Source organism: Fistularia commersonii, chromosome 22, assembly GCF_037954325.1.
Source record: "Fistularia commersonii isolate RoL2024-O1a breed Wild chromosome 22, RoL_Fcom_v1.0, whole genome shotgun sequence".
NCBI classification, from domain to species: Eukaryota; Metazoa; Chordata; class Actinopteri; order Syngnathiformes; family Fistulariidae; genus Fistularia; species Fistularia commersonii.
Window position 1 is genome coordinate 13,302,343 of NC_141305.1, and position 24,304 is coordinate 13,326,646.

The following is a 24,304-nucleotide window of genomic DNA, read 5'->3' on the forward strand; positions in this document are numbered from 1 at the left end:
TGTTGCCCAGTGACAGCCCCAAAACATCACTGCTCTAGAGGAGATCTGCATGGAGAAATGGGCCAAAATACCAGCAACAGTGTGTGAAAACCTTGTGAAGACTTACAGAAATTGTTTGAATTCCGTCATTGCCAACAAAGGGTATATAACAAAGTATTGAGTTGAACTTTTGTTATTGACCAAATACTTATTTTCTACCACAATTTGCAAAGAAATTCTTAAAAAAAAATCAAGACAATGTGATTTTCCGATTTTTTTTTTCCTCATTCTGTCTCATGGTTGAAGTCTACCTTTAATGAAAGTTACAGGCCTCTTTCATTTTTTTAAGTGGGAGAACTTGCAAAATTGTCCTAAGTCCTTTTTTTCCCCTCTGTATTTATTTATTTTATTAAACAATGAGTGCAGCTTATTTCGGTCTCTCACCAACGGTTAGATTTCAAAAATTTTGTATAATAATTTATAGATATATATATTTACCGATGTTCACAATTTGTTGCTACCCCATGTGCCCCCCAGTTGCCCCTAGGGGACAAATAAAGTTTTTTTTCTGATTATAACTCTGACTTCTGGTTATACATGGCATTATTGACATGATCTACTTGCATTTGCTGGGGAAATAAAAAAAAAAATGACAGGGTGGCCTTTCAAACAAGATAATTAGAGGCTCTAAACTATAATGTGACCCTTGGGGATCGATAGAGTTGTTACAGTACTTATTTATATGAATGTTTTGGAGATTATAAATTAGCAGGACAGATAATTAATAAGCAAGATATTCTAATAATACAAGACCACGTCTGAAAACTTGTCTGGATGAACAGTTCAGAGTTGAGTGAGGAAGAACCACCTGGGGACGGACGTGTTATTTTTTTTTTTTTTTCACTCAAACACTCTGTTTCATTGAGAATTAAAAGATAAGCTTGTGTAGGTTACTGTTTATTGAGTGGCAGGGCTGAACAGAGATCAAATGCTAAATAAGACTGCAAATCTACTGTTTCAAAAAAGATTAACTTATTTCCAGAAGCATGATAATAATATAGCAGAATCAGCAGCAAAAAAATCTTGTGTTATTTTAAATAACAAGTGGATAGGAGCATGTGAACAAAAGCCAATGCCAAGTCTGATAGGTACAATAGATAGTTTAGTGAATAAATTGTGGAATGAATTCAATAAAAAAAAAAAAATCTAATTAAAAAAATACCTTCTGCTTGAGAAGGCATTTATGTACAATATTTTACAAGACATTTATATATTATTAACACATTTTCCCACAAACTGGAAACTGATGACATAAACCCCACAAATTATATACATGAGTAAAAAACAAAAAAAATCTTTTAATTTTAAAAGTGAAGTTTTTTTTAATTGGCAACACACGGGGAAAAAAAAACATCAACTTTCACAATAAATCTTTCACACAAGAAATTAAAGTAAAAATCAATTTTGGCTTGTGGTTTTTTGATATTGTATTTGCATGGAGCTATCAAATTTCATTAGCTCATCAATAAACAGTAAATTTCATTTAAATTATGACCAATAAAACATGACCAACTTTAGTTTACTGTCTATAAATATCCATCAATCTATCTACATCTATCTCTATCTACACACACACATATGTACATTTATATAGACACATACACAGATATACAGTCTAAAATTTTGCAGTCATGAAGAGCAAAAGGTCAGGGGTCATGATATTCTCAAATTAGATACACTGTTATACTGCAATTTTATGAAAAAAGCCTTTTGTTTTTTAAGAAAGTCAATATAAGCGTATTTGATGTGAAGATATCTTTTGATACATTCAGTAATTACTCTGTTTTTACTTTTTTAAATTATATATTCAGCAAATTCACTAGATCTCTAAATCAAGTGAAATTTGATCTCCAAACTTGAAAAACCTGGCAATAATTTGCGAAACAATCAGAAAGAAAAAAATCACAAGTCTACAGATAATAAAACAGATAAAAAGAAAACAAACAATAACACAAAAGTCACAGAGAAACTAAGAGAAAACAAGAATTATGAAACCATTGAGAAGCCCTGATGTACAATATGCTTTAATACCTCACTCACTCCACTCCACTTCAGACTGAAGTGTTTTCCACTGCTGCAGGATCAGAAAAATTGACTGGATGAGAGCCTCTCAAAAGTTTATGGCAAATCTTAAAAATGCTCAAAATATCTTTGTGTAATGAAGCATACTGTTTTTAAAACTTCCTACTGAAGTGAAGATGGGATATTCAAAAAGAAAGCCTTTGTTTTATACTATATTAGATGTCAGACCTGAGGCAGGTTGGGTGGGGTCAATAAAGGTGTTTAATTTTTGTGACATTTGAAGACCACCGTTTTTCCATGAAAGCAAAAACATTGAGGCAGAGTATTTACTGAGTATTAAAGAGTATTTAAGAGTATTTACTGCTGCCTTGTCTCAACACTGTTTTTGTGTCAATCTGTCTTGTGGACATGACTTATGTAATGGCCATCCACCTCCAACACCACTTGTATTTGCTGGAGGCTGCAATGTTAATCAATGCAAGCACAACTGGGACATGAGGAGAGGAGCAAAGAAATTCAGGACCAAATCTTCCTCCAGAGAGGAAGAGGGCCGGAAAGTCAAAACCAGGATGTTGAGTAATTTGTCACAAGCAGGCTTTGATAACTTGGTGTTGGATGTACACTCGGGTATGGTGGGGATACTTCCTGGGTCATTTCTAAGCTCTTAATTGGTGCAGAGGCTTCGCGGTCAGCATACAGAGCCATGTGTATTCGCAGAGTGTGGATACTGTGCAGATCTTGGCTCAGGGTTGAATTGCACCAGGTACGCATATTTTTCACTAGCCAGAGCTGCTAGGCAGACCACAAGTGCCTCAGTGTGTTGTGTGCCCACTATTTTTTTTTCCCTAATCCATTTTATTCAGGTTATGAAACTGCAAAACAACCTCGGAAAAAAAATCTTGCTATATATAAATTTGAAAAACAAGTGTAATCATTTTCTATGGTAGCTGAAAATAACAGGTTTTAAAGTTGAGAAAACTGCTGCTGTACCCTTATAACTTTCAGATCGCCTGTTTGGATTCATTCAACTTACACGGCTTGAGAAAAAACAATAAATTCTGTCAAGCCACCAGAACACACTCTCCTCAACCTCTGCACGTCATTTAGGAAACAGCTTGAATCTTTTTATTGCCTTCCATTTAAATAGCTTTGATATAGTTATGCCTCCAAAGATCTTACGATTGCGAGCTATATTTACTACCACTATTGTACTTTTGTCATTTTGAGTTACATATATCATTAATTATGAATATCTTAGTGGACTACTTAATGTAATGACTGTGATGGGAGGCAGCAGTGAAACCTTGTGGATTGTTTATTTTCGTTGCACATTAAAATAACTCAAATTTAGCAATGAGCCTGTAATTAAATGGGCCAATATGCAGGCAAAAACAGTGCAGGGCACAGTGGCGAAAATCCACAAAGGTCATCAGTGGGGAGCACAGCTGTGGAGAAAAATGGAGTCGTGTAGTAAGTAAAATACTTGCTGACATGCAGTGCTCTTTACCCTATACTTCTCCAATCCACTGCAAAAGAGTAGATACAGGGTCAGATGATCAGTGAAGACAGACCAACTACAGCATTATGCATCGTGAATTTTTAACAGCGTATATAATCCAGGATGGTAGCATTTAAAGCATTCGTATTAGTGCTTCTTACACTCCATCCACTATCAATATCAAAAGCTCTTTCTTTGGACCAAAAGAAAAGTAAAGAGTAGCATATTTGTGTTTGGTCCAAACTGGGCAAAAAAGTAAAAACAATAAAAAATAAAAAATAAAAAAAGAAGCAAAGCATTCACCGGCCTACGCACCATATGCATCTCAAATAATTTACATTACACTGAATTTAGGAGCCTTGAAGGAGTCAGCAGTGCATCCCTGGAAGTGGTCTAGGTGGAGGCCCTTCCCAAATCCACGTTAGGCTAAGCTCAAGCCCCTAGAACTTGCAATTTGAAAGAAGACAGTCCCATCAGTAGTAAGTGCACCAGTTGCTGTAATCGCTGGGCATCAAGCCTCCAGTGATGAGCAGGATCAAGTCCACGAACCACCAGATTCCAAGGCCTCCGAGGGTGAGCAGCTTCCCCACAGCTGTGCCTGTGTGGCCCAGGCAGAAGCGATCTACTCCAAAGCAGCCCAGGAAAAAGGAGTACAGCAGTGTGGTGATGAAATAGTGTCCCGTGTATCTGTGCAGAGCAACAAACAACAACCCAGTGAAGGTCATTCCAAAATGAATATATGATGGGTGGTACAGTTGCAAGCAGTTGTAGAACCACTAGTTCTGGGGGGGGGGTTCACCAACAGAATTAGCAACATAATAATGAGCCATGATTCAGCAGAGATGCACACATGGGATAAATATTCTTTCTTCCAAAACACAGATCCCTAATCACAATGGAGGGCAGGAAACTATGGTCAATGATTTTGTTGGCTTATTATATCAATGTACAACAGATCTACTGGGGTCATTTGAGGTTAGCAGCACACTCTTATCCACGCTCTATTATGCCGTCATTGAGATTGTAATGACCTTCTCCCTTACCTGCTGGTTCCACTCCAACACCCACCACAACAGGAACACCTGGAGCGCCTTGGTCTGCTCCGAAATAATTGGCCAACCCCTCAGACCTCTCTCCCATTTCAATGACAGTTGAATATTAAAAATAACCAAAAAGATCCTTGCAGATCACTCCCATATTTCACACCTAGCTTTCGAGTGGCTCCCCTCTGGTGACAAACTCCACTGCCTAGCCTGCAGAACCCAGAGAAGAGCAACCTTTGTCCCCAGAGCTGTTCAACTCCTCAAGTCCCCAGCAACCCTGTAAATCCCTCTTCACCAAGCCCCCCTCACACTGCTCATGATATATTACAGTTTATTAAAGTATATAAATTTAAGTTTTACTGATTCTGATTCTGTGCCACTATGAGTAAGATAAAGATGTTCACAAAACAACATTACAAATCATGTATAGAAATTGCTTAGTTTTCATATAACTGTCATTATTTATATTTCATTATCTAACTCATTATGGTAGATTAAGGAAAAAGAATTGCCCAGCATAGCCTGGTGCCAAATCAAATTTAATATAAATCTTTGGAAGTGTCAAGGAAGTGTTCAAGGAGATACACTGGTATATCAGGCTCTACTATATTGATTTTTACAACTGTACAACTGGTACAGTTGGATAATGTGCCAATGAGCCCTCAAGATAGTTGATAGATGTCCAAAAGGCAAGCTGAATCTTGAGTTTATCTTTTTGTTTTTACTCCACAAGCAGAAGGATCACAAATCTCATTTGATTCTGAAGCTTTGTATAAATGTTCTAGCTCCCTCAATATCACTACCTAAACACAGCAGAGCACCAAAACCCTGAAGACAATGTCCTCTTATCATACATATTATTCTTATAAGAAAAAGGCAAGTTGAGCTCATCTTTTTCTTGGCCACTGGAGTTCTTATGAAAAAGCATTTTACTGGGCAACAGCAGTTACTCCTGCCTTTTAGGTAGTGATAAAACAAGCCACAAGATTTTGAAAAAAAGACAATGCTAATGAACTGTAGTTAGGATCGAAAAGGCCTGATCAAAAGTAAAGCTGCAGCCTTTATGTCAAAAATTAGAATTACTTGTGATCCAAACGCTGCCTTGACCAGGTGCTGCTTTGATTGTTATCCCTGTCTATGATCTATATATGCAGTTGCTGAGAATGTGTGATGAACGTACACAAAGGCAATGTGATGGACAATGAAAACCCTTAGATAAGTTGGCTGGTGATGTTTGTAAACATTGCCATCTAGTGGTGAACACCTGTAATCACCGATAAGCCGTTTAAGGGAGAATTAGCCTTTTAGTCTTCAAGGTCTCAAATTGTGCACTGTACATTAGTTGTCATACCAAAACATGCGTCATCATGACAATAGCATATATGCATTTTTATGAGCATAATTTTCAGAAATGTGTAGATCAGGTATAAAAGAAAATAAAACCAACAAAATGAATAATCAAAATCAAGGTTTATCAATTGACACACTCAGCTCTAAATTTGACTTCTACAGTCCAGGTGAATCAAAAAAGCACTGAGCAAATACACAGACAGAAGAAAAAACTGAATCTAGTGTGGTCTAGTGTGGTCATTGAAGAAGTGAAAGTTGTGGTGAAGACTTCCAAACAGAACAAGCGATATATATTGGTACTATTTGCTTGAGCATGAGAGACAACCGGGGTACAGATGGACAACCAGAGTATACACTAAAGGAAGACTGCTTTAATGGCTCTTCGAAATGTGGTATCACCTTCAAGGACACATTGACAAGACAAAAAATTTAACCAGTGGAAAATTGGAGTTCACAGAAATCTTAATTTTACAATATAACTAAGATAACACTAACAATTCCTTATTTACAAATATGAACAATGAAAGCAAGGCTAGGTAAAAGAGCCTAGTTCAGGTGTCTGAGCGTGAAGGCTCAAACACAAAAGTGTTTCAAACATTACTTTTCAAACGGTATTCTGAAATTAAGATACATACTTAATTAAAAGAAGTAAATACTTTATTTATAAGCTATTATCATTAAGGTAAAAATAAGTAGTATTAACATTATAACATTATGGTAAGTCTTTTTTTTTTTTGTCAGCTTGCATAAAAACAGACCCATCACCTACTGTATATAAAAGAAACAAACCTGACATAAATTCTAGCTAAAGATCCGGACACACTTACGGAAACTTCTTATTTACCTTTGACTATATTGCTTTATTTATGTTTCTATTCCTAGTAGCAAAACAAGTAGGAGTCATAGCCCTCTAAAGGCAGTTCAAAAGCTTTCTAACAGGAATGAATCTGAACTGTGACTCACCAATTCCAACAGCTGAAGCCTTTCTTTGTCTCATATAAGTAGTACATGAGAAGGGGAAAATTCTTTAACCTTTAACTTTGCGACCGATGTCTGCAGGATCAAAATTCTGACATTTAGATCTAATAATTACAGCTTCTGACTGGGCAGAGAATCTCCTCATCATACTTCAGATTACACTCACTGATGGGCTGCTTAGAAAATAAAACTGCAAGTATTTGAATAGGCTTGGATATTCTTTGTTATGAAAAATTACCCACAGGCTGTTTCAAAGCCTGTTGAAAACATGGGATTGTATAAAATTCCAGAGAGTGACTTGATTACAGCAGTAGAATTATTGATTCCTAGTTGTCTCTTATGTCATCTTTTATTTTATTTTTTAACTAATGGGACAAGGCTTTTTTTCATGCTCGGAAAAAAAAACAAAAAACAAATGTATGTTATTGAAAATGAAAGGACACCCCCCACACATAAAAAAAACATTAATTTAGGATGTCAACTCACATAATGCAATGAAAAGGACTTCCACTACCAAGACAGACCAGCACAGGTGAAATCTTAGCTGAAGGTCATCCCCTATGCTACAAAATGTCTAAATAGCAGTGTTTCCCACATTCAAAGGATGGATGAATCCAAACAGAGGTAGTAGTTTATCATGGTGTAACATAAACAAATAATATATCAGATTTTATTTGTGTTTATGAATGTGAATCAATCGTAACAACCGGATCAAACTGGATCGGTCATGGACCGGGTTAACAACGACCATCATTGGTACCAATGACCTGCAGGAACCAATGGAAACTGGGCTACTGTAGGTCAAAGGAGCGGAGGAAGGCGTGTTCAGAAGCAGAGTGAGAAGAGGAAATACTAAAGTCTGGGACTGAGAATAGGGACTTTGAACACTGGGATTTTGACAGGAAAATGTAGAGTTGGTCGACATGATGCAAAGAAGGAAGATGGATATACTGTGTGTCCAAGAGAGGTGGAAAGGTAATAAGGCTAGAAGCTAACAGGAAGAGAAATGGAGTTGGAGTTATCTTGAAGGAGGAGTTTGTTCGGAATGTTCTGGAGGTGAAAAGAATGTCTGATAGACTCATGAGTCTGAAATTGGAAATTGACGGTGTGATGCTCAATGTTATTAGCGGTTATGCCCCGCAGGTGGGATGTGAGTTTGAGGAGAAGAAGTTCTGGAATGAGCTAGATGAGCTGACTGAGACTGTACACTCAAAGGAAGTGCAGGGTGGGCTAATACAGGCCGGGGAGTGACATAAAGATTAGGGGAAAAAGAGGTCAGTCTCTGTGGTGTGGTGTATGAAGGTCTTAAATGAATAACCTTCCCCACCTTATCATGGTGGAGGGGTCTACATGTCCCAGTGATCCCCTGGAGCTATGTTGTCATGGACTTTATGCCCCTCGTGGGGGCACCAAAGGCAAACAGGTCCTAAGAAAGGGACTAGAAAAAGCGTGGCTCAAGAAGACCCAAAATGAGGGGAAAAAAAACGAATGGACTTGGCTTCGTTAATGTTGAATTCTCTCGCTGCTGCTCTATTCCCCTGTTCTACGACATGACTGATAGCCTTGAGTTTAAACTGCGTTGTAACTGTGTCTCTTGAAAGGAGCCATTTTGGGGTCTTTATATACACTCACTCACTCACTCACTCAGAAATGAAAATGCACCCTTTGCGCAGTCATGTATCCCAGCATGCACAGCGCGCTACTTCTTCTATGGGAGAAAATGGAGTCTGCCACTGCTTCCTGTAGTTGCAAGATTTCTTGTGGCTCAATATTGATCCATATATAAGGCACACCAGAATATAAGGCGCACTGTCGGTTTTTGAGAAGATGAAAGGTTTTAGGTGGAACTTATGGTGCGGAAAATCCAGTACACTGACATATGAAGGAAGGAAGAGGTGAAGTGATTAGGGACCAGCAGTTGCTCCCACATACGTCAAAAGTTAGCCAGAAGTGAGAAAGTCTCAGGTCTCCAACAGAAGTCAAATACTGAATATCTATTATTTGTCGATTATTGCTAAGTTTATTATTCTGTCATGAAAGCCTTATGATCCTCGTATTTAAAAGGAAATTACCCAAAATACCGAAAAATATGTTGTTCTTTTTTTTTCAACTATCAACTGAAGTGTAAATTCCCATTGTAGACCTGCATGCAAAACATAGATACGCTAACGCTTTGTCAACTTACAGTCAAAGTCATAAGGGAAATACCACCTCATGAATATTCCCTCTGCTTTCCCTACCAATATAGAGACAAGGAGTCTAAGCTGAATTGAGATACAGCCATTTGTGATGGCCATTTTCCTAAACTCATGGTTACAATGAATGTCACACAAAAAAATGAACCTGTTTGTGCTGCATTTAAGACCCTAAAGACCAAGTGTACAAGTGCAACATGGGCAATAGGACAATCAATCAATCATATCTATCCAACAATGTTATTTATGGTGCACTGCAGAATGGATTTACTCTGGAACATGTTTCAATAAAGGAGCCAAAGAAGTGGATATAAAGAACCCCTTAGATCTTGTTTCAAAAAATCTTACATGCGGTTTCCCCAGTTAATAAAGATGTGATGAGTATTTCACTAGTATTCCATTTTGCCCAGCAAAATTATTACAATCCAAGTCTATCAATGTTTGCGGCAAACCTCAAGTATCACACAGTATCTGTAAAGAAAGACCACTAATTTCTGCAAACCCATCGATTTCATCCACCTCTACAACTGAAAATAATTAGAAATGATTGTGAAATGTCACACCTTTCCAGACACACTTGCACCCGGGAAATCATTTTATTTTATTATTTAAACCCGGAAAAGTCAGAAAAACATTCTCCTCTCTATCTCTATTTGAGGAAATATGAGAAGAAACATAATGGGAAGGCACTTCAGAAACAATAACAAGACAACTTACATTGATCCATCTGCCATCCCTGTCATTCTTATTCATGTTTATTTTGTTTTCTTTAACTAATGCTAAGTTGTTGAAGATAGATATTTCACACAAAGTATGGTAACGTATAGAACACAGATGACCATTCAAAATGTGCATGAATAGAATAATATCAAAGTATATTTGGTTCACATTCCTCACTTAACAGTATTATACATAGACTCACATTGCTGCCACTTACTTGATGCATGGAACTTTTCCTCTGAGGAATTCTCTGGGGCCGGCACATTCTATATCATCAAGTGCAGTGCAGACAACTTCAGTGTGGTTCACTTCTTTGTATGTCTGGCCACCCCACTAAAGATAAAACCAGTGTATTGAGAGCAATATATTAAGGGGATGATTTGCTAATGTTTACACAGTTCCGCTTATAGCAATGAATCAATGAGTCATATTGGGAGAGAACACTAAAATGTTTTTTTTTTGCATTGTTCTGAAGAAGCAAAGCATGTTCTTGTTTTCCAATTGTTGGTTTTCTTTTCTTTTTTTTCTCACTAGAAAACCTATTACTGATAAAAAATAAAATAATATTCCTGATTTCACAACAATCGACAGGTTTGAATCAGTTTAATCTATTTCGAGGGCAAAAACAATGTAACAGAGTTTGCATTTGGCTAATGGCTATCACATTAATGAATAGTGACGGAAAAATGTTTAATGATAGGTCATTAACAATAACAACATTTCAATTTTCAATCACAACTTATTAAAGACACTTTAACAGCATTTAACTCACTTACATGACAAAAGACCAAACAGATAAATGTTGACTTGGAGACAAATTATCTATACGGAATGGTGTCATAAGCAGATGCTATAGAGTGACTGCCTGTAGGATTTTTGATCCCTTGTCCTCAGAGAACTGTTTACAATGGAAGTATGTCAAAATGAAGTGTACAAATGACATTTAATGACTGCTTTACTGATGAGATCTGATGATGATGATCTTTTGGGGAAGATCCAACATTTGAAAACATCTGGGGGACCTGAGCTCCCTGATTTTACATTTGATAACCTGGAAACATTTTCAGAAAATAAACTCTATAAACATTTTTCATTAAATAAAAAGAAAATTTAAGAATCCAAGAACAATCTAAATAGATGCATATTCCAAGAGTTTTCTTTTAAATTGTTTCAAGTGATGAACGTAAAGGAATGAATAGATGACAGAAAAGATGGCACCTTCTTCAGGCGATAGGAGTGACACCAATTAACATAAGAGATACAGGCTTACTGGGATCTTTTTGGATATATTGTAGTCATTCCACTCTGATTTAAAACATTTATTATATAGGGTTTGCCTTCAGCTAACAGATAATATTGTGTAATTAATGATTTACTTGAATATGATAGCCTGACAGCTGTGAAGTCATTTGAAAATCACTTTTCTATATCCGCCAATCATAGTGCTGTCACTGACAATATTGAACCATTCTCAACAAGTATTGTTCCTTCAAGATAAAACCAAAACTGAGGTTCTAAAATATCAGATTTGATACAGAAATGCATGCTTAGGTATAAATACTGACCCCGACACAGCCATGGCCCAACTCCAAGAAGGCACTGTGGTTGCCTGCGTGATCCACAGGGTCTTGACAGTAAACAAACTCGTCTGGTCTTGAAAGAAAAAAAAAAAACAGTAAATCAGTAAAGAAACACTGAATGATCAAGTGAGAGAATGCTCTTTTGACTTAGTGTTTATTTCAACCTGATGGTGTTACTGGGTGTCTCGGAATTTTAGATGATTAAAATAAGGTAGAAATTGAATTAATTACTTTTAAAAGATTATAATTCCACGTAATAAGATAGTAATTGAATTAATTACTTTTAAAAGTTTATAATTCAATGTAATAAGCTTGCAATCTATGAAAACATGAAAAACAATAACAGTCTGTAAAAACGGAAATATCTATTTTGAACCATGAGAATGACTTATGCAACCAAAGCTTTCTGCATTTTGACATGATGAATGGGTCGCACAAAAAAATAAAAAATTAGATTAGAAAAACGGAGATCAAAAAGAGAATATTAGAAAAACACTGAAAATAAGCTTTATCCATCTTGAACAGAATCCATAGGATAAGGAACTTAGGTTCTGATTCTATTCCGCCCAGTAATGGTATGATTACCCAGGGTGAATATTTTTTTTATTATTAATATTGATATCGTTTCTGTCAATCGGTTTATGGCTATTAGTCACGACATCTTTCAACAAAACGGCTGTCGTGATTTAGTCTGTGCGATGCAGTAGGTCATCACACATTGTTTTGCAGGAAAGCGTAAATTCAACCACAATAATAATAAAATGATTGTAGCAGTTGTGTAGCTAGCATGACTTCAACTAGCGTTACCGTTCTAACGGATAGTGTCTTGGCCGATATGTATGTATCTTACAGGAAGCTGCAGAGGACGACTGGTGAGGGCGGTCGGTACTCAAACAAATCTGCATCACTGGCGTTATCCACAGGAATCTCATACTTCACTGAGTCTGGGGGCTGTTCGCTGAACGGGAGCGCCGTAGCTGCCGGGACGGGGGAAGTGGTGGCCGTTTCGGCCGTGGACGAATTTTGGGAATGAATTGCGAGGCATTGTAGCAAAATCACCGTCAGGAGCAAGAGGAACTGTCCGCACATCAGAATGTAACTCACGGAGATCATTGTTACTCTCAATATACTACTTCCAGCGAAGTGAAACCATGGTTGACGACAGCAATGTCGAGGTTCCGAACCAGCTGCTTACAATAGTTTGAGTCTGGTATCCGGTCCCTTTGATATGACGTCATAAAGTAGCGCCTCTATTAGTTCACTATACAGACGCTCGCATTTTTTTTATATTAATAAGATCTTTAATAAATTAATTAAGCTTCACTAGTGTATAGTGTATAATAGTGTATAATAAAGATTTATAAACAAACTAATTAATACAAATAAGGTAAAACAACATTATACGGTACTAGAAAATGAGGATGTAAACGTTCAAGATTCAAGAATCAAAGCGTTTATTGTCACATGCAGTGTGGAAACTTTCGACTTCACTTCTAGAAGTGAAATTCCTACTTTGCTGTTCACTGTCTATTTAGATATGAGCTGATAGGAAGAGCAAAGTAAGCATGTTATATAAGATATATCTATTTCAACGATTTCCCGATTGTATGTGTTATTTTGTAATCATAAACCCTTGGTCTGTAATTCTTAATCTCATCGTTCATTTTGTTAAAATGGCCTTCCGTTTAATTCTCTAAAAAAGAATGACATGTTAGATTTTGTTCATTAGTATTGCTTCACGGCTACATTTCAGAGATGATGATGATGATGATGATGATGATGATGATGATGATGACGATGATGATGATGATGATTATTATTATTATTATTATTATTATTATAACTGTTATTTTGGCACAGTTTGCACAAAAATATAGTCATCTGGAGGACAATGGTTGATACACACAACATAAAAGGATAAAAAGCAATTTCGGTGTTGGAATTCTATGTTACCTTTTAGTCATTTTTGTTTTTTGTATTTAGATATAATCAGAATCTTGTTAAGGTTGTGTTAACATGTTTAGATGATGGGACTTATAAAGATCCATTTGGCAAAAGTTAACTGATTGTTCTTAAATCTGGAATAATCCTCATGCTTTATGAACATACTGCATACTGCATCGAACAATAGGAAAAAAGTATTGCTCGGTGATAAATTATTTGTTTGGTGAGTACTTCAAACTTTCCACTACCTAGATGACTGTGTCATCCAAGTTGGAGGGTAAAACACATGATTTTAGCCTGATGGAGAACTAATAAAAACAAATATATTGATTGAGCACATGTGAATACGGTACATATTTGACTTGTAAATTTCCAGGACCATTCACTTGAGAAAAGAAAAGAAAGATCTGTTAAAAGTCTTTTGTAATGAATGTTCTTTATTTCACATTTTGTTATGAAAAACATTATTAATGGATATGCCAGTTGGATGAGGCACAAGCTCATATAAGCAGCTTTGATCCAGCAAGTTTGTATCAAACAGTCTCTTATTGCATGAAGTCCCTACTAAATCACATTATTAGGATGTATGTGCTTTTCACACCACAGGGATTCAAATATAGAGTGGAAGTGGGTTATCTACATGCAGAGCAAGCTAACTAGACAATGTAGCAGGATGGTTGTGGTCAGTGACCTGCTTTACACTTTCAGCTTCACCTACTAACATCTGTTCTGTTAACAGGTTTGAGGCTCGAAATTTGAGGCCTCTGGCAGTTTCCATCACAGGAAGTGCTGAAGGGGAAATAATGGCTGAGGGAAAGTAGTCCTGGCTATGGAAGTTCGGGTAAGACCTTAAGTCCATTCTGGAGCAAACTGGTGGGATCACGTACTGGGATGCATGAACATTTGACAAAGGATAAAAGAGAACACGTCCAAAGTGGGAGAGGTTGGTCAGGTCCTGTAAGCAAGAACAAATTATAGGTTTACCAAGTTAAAAAAAAAACAACCAAAAAGGTATTTGTACATATACATACATATAAATACACTGTATGACTGTCTATATGTATACATTATACAAACACACACACAAACGAACACATATAAATATATATATAAATATATACACATACACACATTTATTAATTAGCTTCTTTAAATTTCCCCACAATGGGATGATTAGATGATTAAAGGAATATTCTAGTCTACAAAGTCATAAGGTGTGCTGATGAATGAACGTGCCAGGGAACCATAACTTTTGTAGTTGTCAGCAGCATTAATGGTCGACACAGAAAGAAAACAAAAATAACCTATTTAGAATATAAATTGGTATCTATATAAATTTTTCAACTATTATATATTATGAAATTAATTAAGAGCAGCACCATGTACATTATTTCCTGAAGGGTTTTAGAGATGGTCATCCTGACTTTTGAAAATGTCATTTTTCATATTATGTTTTTCATCTTTAAACTGTATTTATTTATGTATTTATTATCGAAACAAGGGATAATCATTCAATGAGATTTAGATTTTTGCAGTATATTATCATTCTTATTAATTATAAGAATGAATCTTAATTGTAATTTTTATGAAGTCAAGGTATGGTCATCATCACGAGACCTTGTTTGAAGCAATTCGATGTACATAGTTAGAAGTGTTTTTCTAAATGGTCCTTTTTTCATGGAATATGACACAATATAGATCACATGAAAATTGAGAAATCATAAGTTTAGTCCTTAATCAGAGCATTTGAAGTGCATGCATCTACAGCCACAAAAAGAATGCATGTATTTTGAACCGGGCTAAGAGATATGCTTTGCTGTTCAAAAGAAACATGTAAGTAAAACCCGAGACAGAAAATTCAGGCAAAGGCAAGCTGTTGTGGAACAATGTGCTTCTGAACAGATTCATGAAAGATAAAATTATGTGGCCAAAATCAAACTTGTACTTTTCCCACTGTAGAACAGTACATCTATTGATAAATTTGGTGAATGTATGGCTGTAAAAGCAATTTCTACAATCTGGTATTTGTTAAAGTATTAGGTACTATGTCAAAGATGGCCAAATATTTACTTTTAAATGAGTTTACATGCTTAAAAACCAAGCCTTTTCATAGGTTCTGCTTTTTTTCACATGACTGTTAAAAGCAGCAGGCCTGGTCACAGATTGAGTCCAATGTTACACAAGTAAATCGTTCCTCATAAAACTGTTGACAATAAAGTCTGTGTTTTATTTTTAGTGACATGATTTTTGGAAAGAGACACTGCTGCAGCATTTTTGAAACAATAGTCCCATTGTATTTAACAGAAAGCAGACGAATCACCGTTTGCTATCTCTGTCAATTTCTGACACCAAAACTACCTTAATGGAGAGGAAGCGTTGAAGAAAATATTTATTAATTTAATCATTTGATTTTGATTTTTGTGAACAACACTTCAACCTCTGCATGATTAAAACTTAATTTACACTTTCTAATTGTCACTAAGCCAAATGACACTGATCAATGTTAAAAGAATACAGTATTGCTCAGCAACAAATCCTGACCCTGAAGTGGGAAAAAATGCTTCAATGTCAGTGGCATAAACTTGATTGTTCATAGTTTTATGTGAACATTTTAAAGAAAAAAAAGCAATATTGTACTAACAAGTTGCATCATCACAAATTGGAAGTACTTGTTTCAGGACTTGAGGGTGTATCTATTTTCCTTCCCATGCGTCACTACAGTTGTAGCAACCCCACAATCACACATTGTCGTCGAGATACAATAAAGTTTTGAAAGGATGTGTTTCAAAATTGTTAAACACTCTTGGTAACCCTATTACAATGAAGGACATTAAGGCTGTGGTTCTCATTTGAGGAAGCAATAGTTTTTAAACCAAAATATATTTTAATTCACAGCAGGTCAAAGTCCAAATGATTCCCAATAGCTAAATCAAAATTTTAATATGTATAGAATTTTGGATTCTCCATCAAGGAGGACCATCATTCCAGAACATTTTGATGGCACCCATTTAAATAATGATTCAAGTAAAATAAAATCAATTATGCCACAGATGTATATTAGGGACAAGAGCTTTAGAAACACTTTTGATATTTAGGAAGATTGATCTTATATTCCAATCAAAGGAGTTGTGTTTCTTATCTTGTTCTTTTAACTAGAAAAGTATTTCAGGTGTCTATTGCTTTGTTTAGTTTTGTTTTTATTTCCCTGTGTTACATTTGGTCATTTCAGTGATTTATGTACATGTTTGTCATACATAATTTAAGCATCTTCTTGCCATAAAATGACAAAGTAAAATGTTACTTTAGTTTTGTGGATTCTCATCACATTATCAGCGATATTATCTTACAAACTACGATTGAGAAGTGGAGCACAGGACGGACATAATCTTTTTTTATTTATTTATGAATTCAATTCTTTTAAATAAGAAAACATCAGTTTAAAATATGCCATTCGTTTCTCCTGTCACTGCAGCAAAAAAAAACAAAAAAAAAACTGTCTACGTCTATGCCTGGATTTACATAGAAGTCAGCCAGTATGTGTGGTTGGTACCTGTACCAGCATTTGCTGTTGTAGGTTCATGGGAACCGTCAGGGACACTGGGTAGCAGACAGGTGGAGCGCGGCTCCATCCACACGCCGCTCTGTCCATGCCGCTGCTCACCTGAGCAGACAGGAAAAACCTGCTGGGCATCCTAGTGTCCCGAAGATGGCTATTACATTCTGCTGGATAAAAACTGCTGTGCGTGAAAGCACTATGCAACTGGTGCAAGTGTTTCTCTGAGTCATGCGTCTGGCAGCCGTAACTCTGAATGCCGTCCACGTTCGCGTGCATCCCCACTGGAGGCTCAGTCATCCGTCCCGTTATACACACCTTTGGTTGGGGCTCTCTGCGGGCTTTGCGCTCTTCTGCATATTCCCCATCACTTTCCTTAGCATCTTGCAATAAGACAAATAGAAGTTTGAGATCATGTCTACGGGATCACAAAATGTAAATTATTATAACGCTTGAGATTTTTATTTATTTATTTTTACCTGATGACTTTGAATTTTTTGAATATTGTAAAGGAGAATCTTTTCCAGACAGATGCTTCAAGTCAGTCCTTTGCATCTGTTTAGAATTTTCCAATGAATGTGGTACTTTCCTTCAAGAATAAAAAGACAGAAAAGATTAATCTACTGATTCCCAAAATGCTGCTGCTTGGCAGCTTAACTGCTTCCCCTCATTAAGTAGCAACTCAATAACTCAGTTCTGAATTGAGACAAGTATGTCATAAATGGCATGCAAACTCATGCGCGCACACACACACACACACACACACACACACACACACACACACACACACACACACGCACACACACACACTCACAAACAAATACATATGCAAAAACAGCAAGACATGAAGACTTCTTTAGGAGTTAAGAAAAATGTTGGTGAATAATATCAGTTACAAGTAATATAGTTGCCACCTTACTCAGTCTCAGCTATTTTTTGCCAACAATTTAAGATTTTCAGAGTGATTAGACATTTGTGATCTGAAATATTTTAGAGTGGTGTTTGATTAACTAATTAATTCAGTAGTTAAAAGAGTACAAGAAATACACATATTCAACAGGGCTTTGCGCCAAGGCTTTTTCTTTCATTATTTTTTTAATATTTTAATAGATTTTTAATTCACCAGCATGAAAGACTTCTAATTTACTTGGTCAGACCCGACAATGATTCACTTTGTTTGTCAAACTGTTTTTTTTTACTGTGATCTTAGAGGGAGTATCACAAGAACCAACTGAATTCTAGATACATGAAAAAATTGAAAAGCTGCGGCAGAAACTAAGTGATTTGGGCTGCAGGCAAACAGAGGTGGTGCAATTGTCCTGATATAAAATGTGACTTTTAACAGAAGTAATCTGTGCTGAAGATGATATCTCAACTTGGTGTCGCCTTTTTAAATACCCTGCAGAAACTGGAGGCCATTTTGTGAGGCTATTTTTTCCTTCTTTTTTTTTATTTATTTTTTAGGTTGTTTTTCTGTTATTTCTCATGTCAGTCAGTGTCAGCTTGTAAAATCTATATCGCAGCATAACAGTTATACATTACATATATAGGTATACATTAAGTACATTACACTTAACTGTCATTCTACAGTGCAACTGGACTTTTAACACACAGTAAGATGTATCAAGTTCATTTATATCAAGTTCTTAACATTAGCTATCAATATTTGATTGTGTAAAATATGGAAAAAAGGGGAAGACTTGCCTCTTTTCTCTCCGGCCGTTACCAGTGTCTCGGAATCCTTTTGCAAAAGGATTGTTGTCTATTTTCAGTTGTGTAATCTAATAGATGGTTAAAAAAAAGTAAAAGAAAAAAAAGGGGAGGGGATTGATAACACATATGGTGATAAATCCTGTACTGAGAACAGGCCTTTCGGGTCTTAATGCATAAAAGCAATCTCTATTCTTTTTCTTTTTCTTCTTTCAATGAACTATAATAAAAAAATAATAATAATCACCTCCTCATTCTGATAAGCAGTGACTGCAATGAATTCCGTCTCTGCGAAAACATATGTCCGAAAAGTGCTGTAAGGCAGTTTCAGGATGTCATTGGCCTTTACTATATGAAATCTTGGTTGATATTTGTGCATAGAATTGAGGATTGTCTGCAAAATTAAAGAACATAGATCACATTCAGATAAAAAAAGTGTGTAAGAGCCTTTTTAAGTAGTGTATTACATTGTTATTAATGTGTGATTAACACACTTACAAATCCGTGCGTGTCAGCTACGTTGTTGGTCAATTTGAGTTTGTGGAAGTTGACCACCCTGGACATCCACTGCTCGCCCGTGGCCGGACTGTCCGGGTGGATGTACATGCGCTTGGGCATCTCTGGGTCTGCCTTCCCTGCCACCATCCAGCGGGAGTTATGGAATTTGTATCTACAGTCATCCGCCGCCACAATATCCATCAGGAGGATGTACTTGGCCCTCCGGTCCATTCCGGTGCATCTGGCCCTTAACGGGGGGAACATGCGCCTGGGAAGAGGAGGAGGAGCAGGTGAGAAAGCGGTGTGAGGCAGAAAGGGACGCAAAAAAAACGACTCTGCTCACATCACTGTAAATTAATTACCTCCCGGATTTTGTGATGACCATTTCGGTGCAGCACTTGTGGAACCGTCTCCAGAGGTCGCTGCCCTCCAGATGCACTTTCGGCTCGTCCTCCGTCCTCTCCCCTCCCTCCAGAGTTTGGATAGGCCTACGTAAGATTCGCTCCGGTGGTGGCACGTTAATTATCGGGGAAGCGCTGGCGTCCGCGCCGGGATGCGAGGGTCCTGCTGAGGATTGAACCGAGGCTGGGAAAACCGGGGACTCACGATGGGCCGCATCTCTGACTCCCGGGACGCGAGGCTTAGCGAGGCTGCGCATGGTCTCCGAAAGGAAAAAGGTACTTTTTACGCACAGGAACTCTTGTGTGTGTACCTGTAATCTGAGCAAAAATCCTAATTAAAGTTGTTTTTTTTTCTTGTTTTTTTTTTGTTTCTTTCTTTCTTCCTCTTTTTTTCTCCTATCTTTTTCCTTTTTTAGGATGTCTTGTTGTACCCGGAGCCCTCTCAAGGTCCAGTTCGCTCTGAAGCCTCTCGGCTTGTCCGAGCTCATTTCTTTCTCCCTAACACGTTTGGACCCTGTGTGACACCCAGCAGTGGGCGGGGCTTTCCTGATGTTCATGTGCACGGAAAGGATGCGTCAAGTTTCACTGACTTTCCTCACACGCACAAACACACACACACAAAGCGGCTACTTCAATTTGTTCGTCTGTCATGGATTTCCAAGGGAAATATCAAAGGCTTGCTACTGAAAAGTTGTACCTTAACAATGTTACCAATGTATAGAGTATTTGTATTAAACTACAGAGACACTGGGAACCCTTAAGATACCAGATACTAAAATCTCAAATAGGATATTATATTCACAGAGTTTCTACCATCTGAATCAAGTTGTTCATATATGTGATTTTTTTTTCTTTTTGAATTATAAAAAGAACAATAGATAGAAGCATTGCACATTTTGAGGTATTTTATTTTAATTTCAACAAAAGGTCTTACATTTTGGTGTGTGTGTGGGGGGGGTCAAATTGGTAATTTTTTTTAGCACAATTCTCATGGTAATTTCTGTAATTGTTTTATTTTTCATTATATTTTGTTATTATATTTTTTTTATTGTATTTACTCTTGTTGTTATTTTCAATTTTTCCTATGTGGTGTCCTATCCACACGCTGATTCAAACCGAAACCTGTTCATCAAAGGAAACTTTCATGCTTCAATTTTATTTTATTTTGAACATTTCACACCATCTGACTCTGACAAATGACAAATTTGACCAAAAGCAGAAGTTTTACACCATATACTGCAGGGATATTATTTGGTCACTAAAAAGCCATATTTAAGTATATACCTTTAACCAAGGGGATCGATTTTATTATTTATTTGTTTGTTAATTTATTCTCCATTTTAGTGGTGTCTTTGTAGTTTTTAGCATTTTTAATAGTTATTTATAACATTTTATGCCATCATAAAAGTAGCCCGAAGTACTTTAATCTTATCTTTTATCATGCTTTATCTGTCTGGTCTTTATGTCTGTGGGTCCTATAATCTGTGTCAAATGATGCCTCACCAGGATTGGCTTCAAAATATTTGTGATGTAACTTACTTTGCCTCGAGCCCTTCCTCTGAAAATCTGATATTCTGTGACTGCAGTGATTAATAAATGTCAAAACAGCCCTCTAGTCCAACAATCTGCCGGAACACATTTTCAATGAGAGGGGGTCTTCATGTGTCGCAATTGAATTCCACATAATTTCCCACACATGAATTACAGTTTCAGTACATTATCAAAATACATGGAGTAATTCAGGGAATTTTATTGTTGTTATCTCCATACTTTTGACAAAAAATAGATTCTTGCAATCTGTGCATCAATACTGACATAACGTGCCGTTTCATGAGTAATGTAACTCACTCAACATTCTCAAAAACTTATTTTTCTGGGCTTGATCACCATATATGGCACAAATTAAAGTAAAGAAAGCAAATATGCCATTTATCCCATTGTTCCATATTCCCATGTTGCAATGGTCCCAGCTGACATGCAATATTTGGACAGTCAGTTGGGATTCAGTTCTGTTGGAAGTGATGCCACTGCCAGCCATTATCCCGACTGGATTAGGATATGGGTTTGGTTTCAGCATTTTTATTGCATGTTGGACCACAACAAGGCAGGCATGTATCATTGAGTGAGGGCGGCAGGTTTGAGACAGATGTCTGCTGTCTACTGATGTGCAGCACTAAGCCTGCACTGTATAAAGAAGAGCACATACAAAGAATTTACTTCAACCGACATTTGATTTTTTTTTTAATTCCAGCAAAATGTTTGGTCTGAGCAATTAGTTTACAGACCAGAAAAAACAGTCGATCAAGAGGACAGCAAGACTTTTAAGATGCTTCTCATGTCCCCTTATTAAACAGATTCACCAAATAAAAAAAAAAATCCCTCCAGCTCAAAAACAAATTTTCTTTTGGTCCTCCATCTGTTTTTACTTTTAACTTCTACTAATATTAACTTTTGTCCTACATTTCAGGTACTTCCGTACATAGTTGTGAGGACTGGTTCCTATGACAAGGAATTTTCTCCACCAACAGTAGCGTAAACTGCTATGGCAGTTCCAGATTCAATACTTAATATGAATAGACACCCATGTATGTATTTATTTATTTGGGTATTTAGTCATTATTTACAATTCATTGTCAATCTGAAAACAACCACAAGCTCCATCTTGAGATTGTCCTTGCCCGATGCCAATGCCATCGGATCACTTGATAGTCTTTAATAGTTCATGGAAGTTCACTGTAGTTCATATATGCAGTGTGTTCACATAAAAGGGGAAGAGAAGGCATAAATTGAGCAGCCACTCTTGGCCACCATTCTGTCCTACTTCAGATACCAAGAGACCATTGAAAAATGTATTTGGTAATATTTGCTTTATCAAAAATATACTGCTCAAAAAATAAATAAAGAAAGGGAACACTAATATAACACATCCCAGATCAGAATGAAAGAAATATTCTTGTAAAATACATTGTTCTTCACATGCTTGAATGTGCTGACAACAAAATCACATAAAAATGATGAATGGGAATCAAATTATTAGCCCATGGAGGTCTGGATTTGGAGTCACACTCAAAATTAAAGTGGAAAAACACACCACAGGCTGATCCAACTTTGATATAATGTCCTTAAAACAAGTCAAAATGAATCAGTGTTGCTTCCTAAGTGGACAGTTTGATTTCACAAGTGTTATTGACTTCAAGTTACATTGTGTTGTTTAAGTGTTCCCTTAATTTTTTTGAGCAGTATATATGAGTGAACCTGCATCCTTGATAGAGCTATGAGTTTAATAGCAAGTTGTATCTTATCAGCGACTTTCACTTAGAAACGCTGCATAGTTGTTAACAGAATGTTGCCTGGACATCATCCAGCCTCTCAGTCATGTACCAAACAGCAGATTTCTGTGCCACACACTGATGTGTCTCGATTATGCCCAAATTGGCTCTAATTCAGACTTTGCTCTGAGAGCATATTGGTTAGAGACTGTTTGTTGGCCCGTCTGTTTTACTCTGACATTTGCTCTCCCAGAAACAACTCCTCTGGGCAATGACTAAATAACTTAACTTACTGTTGTATTGTTTATACAGTATATCGTGTTACAACTACCATCTTCCTGTCATCAGTTGTTTTTAGGGCTGTAGCAGACAGTTGAGGTAGAGAAAAATGTTCAACACAAAAATGTTTTACACATTGATTACCAAATCTGTTGTCATGTGAGATTTTGTTTGAGGAGCAATTCACACAGAGAGGAAAAAAGTTTCTACAAAGAGAACGATTCTCAAACGCCTTTCGATGTAATTTTCTTTTTCATCCAGCATGCTACCTTCTGAAAAAAAACTAAAATCCCTGCAGTTGAGACAAAACAGGAGAGGCTTTATTTCCAATTCCAATTCAGTTATGTGTAGTTAGACATCTGAGCCAAATCAGCAAAAAGGAAGAATTCTTAAACCATTCTTCTGATGATGTTCATCGAGGTGAATGTCTAAAGGTGAGTGTCTAATGTCAGTTTGGAATTACTGGGATTTTTGAAAATGTGTTTTTGAAGAAAGGGAAATGATATCAATAGTGAATGTGGAGCACGAATTACAGAAACTGACATTTCATGTACATAAGCTTAGTTGAAAGACCTGAAGGAGTAAAAATAGCTAGCTTATTCAAGGTTTAAAAAATCACCTACCAGGACTTAAGCTCACTTATTATCATGTTACATCTTGCTTGTTTTAATGTGGAGTCAAAGCTTTGAAGTCAATTTGACATAGTGGCTCTGACTTTGTAAGATAATCGTCATCTGATGCACACTGGCCCAAAAAAGGACTTTTACTCATAGGCTTACTTTGTGAAATAAACGTCTGTAAAACCATGGATAAATTTTTTTGAGCGTCACAAACACAGCAAAATGACTACTTTAGCTGTCATAATTTGATCTGTTTGTCTGATAAAATTTGGAAATTATCGAAGAGCCACAAGTAAATCATGTGTTTAGTTATTTTTATTCCAACACTGTACCCAGTTCACCTTAAAACATTTATGGCTAAGGGTGTAACACTGTGGCACATTATATCGGGACCCAAAGATTGAAAAAAATATTGCATTATCAGCTGATTAGTTGATGGGAATATCAAATCAATTAAATTTTGACCCTCAGAACTCAATGGTGATGCAGCAGGTTTTTCAGATTTATTTGATTGGAAAGTTGTTAACCCTAAAGTTAACTGCTCTTCAATGAAATAGATTTTTGAAGGGAGCTTTGTATTAAAAGAGTTGAACATCTAACCAGAT

General features: G+C 36.6%; 2 protein-coding genes across 2 annotated transcripts; both read right to left on the reverse strand.

Moving 5' to 3' along the window:
* Nucleotides 1-1,130: 1,130 nt before the first annotated feature.
* On the reverse strand, nt 1,131-12,636 carry tm2d2 (TM2 domain containing 2). Its single transcript, XM_086169906.1, has 4 exons — nt 12,276-12,636; nt 11,411-11,498; nt 10,063-10,178; nt 1,131-4,246 (listed from the first exon to the last, which is right to left on the reverse strand). Exons 1-4 carry the CDS (start codon nt 12,536-12,538, stop codon nt 4,033-4,035), a joined length of 681 nt encoding a protein of 226 aa, XP_086026032.1. The 5' UTR covers nt 12,539-12,636; the 3' UTR covers nt 1,131-4,032.
* Nucleotides 12,637-13,854: 1,218 nt separating this feature from the next.
* On the reverse strand, nt 13,855-19,999 carry tbx3b (T-box transcription factor 3b). The gene is made up of 8 exons (XM_086169905.1): nt 19,493-19,999; nt 19,131-19,398; nt 18,880-19,026; nt 18,627-18,703; nt 17,402-17,511; nt 17,241-17,305; nt 16,920-17,030; nt 13,855-14,324 (listed from the first exon to the last, which is right to left on the reverse strand). The coding sequence occupies exons 1-8, from the start codon at nt 19,786-19,788 to the stop codon at nt 14,022-14,024; spliced, it is 1,377 nt and encodes a 458-aa protein (XP_086026031.1). The 5' UTR covers nt 19,789-19,999; the 3' UTR covers nt 13,855-14,021.
* Between the last annotated feature and the right edge of the window lie 4,305 nt (nt 20,000-24,304).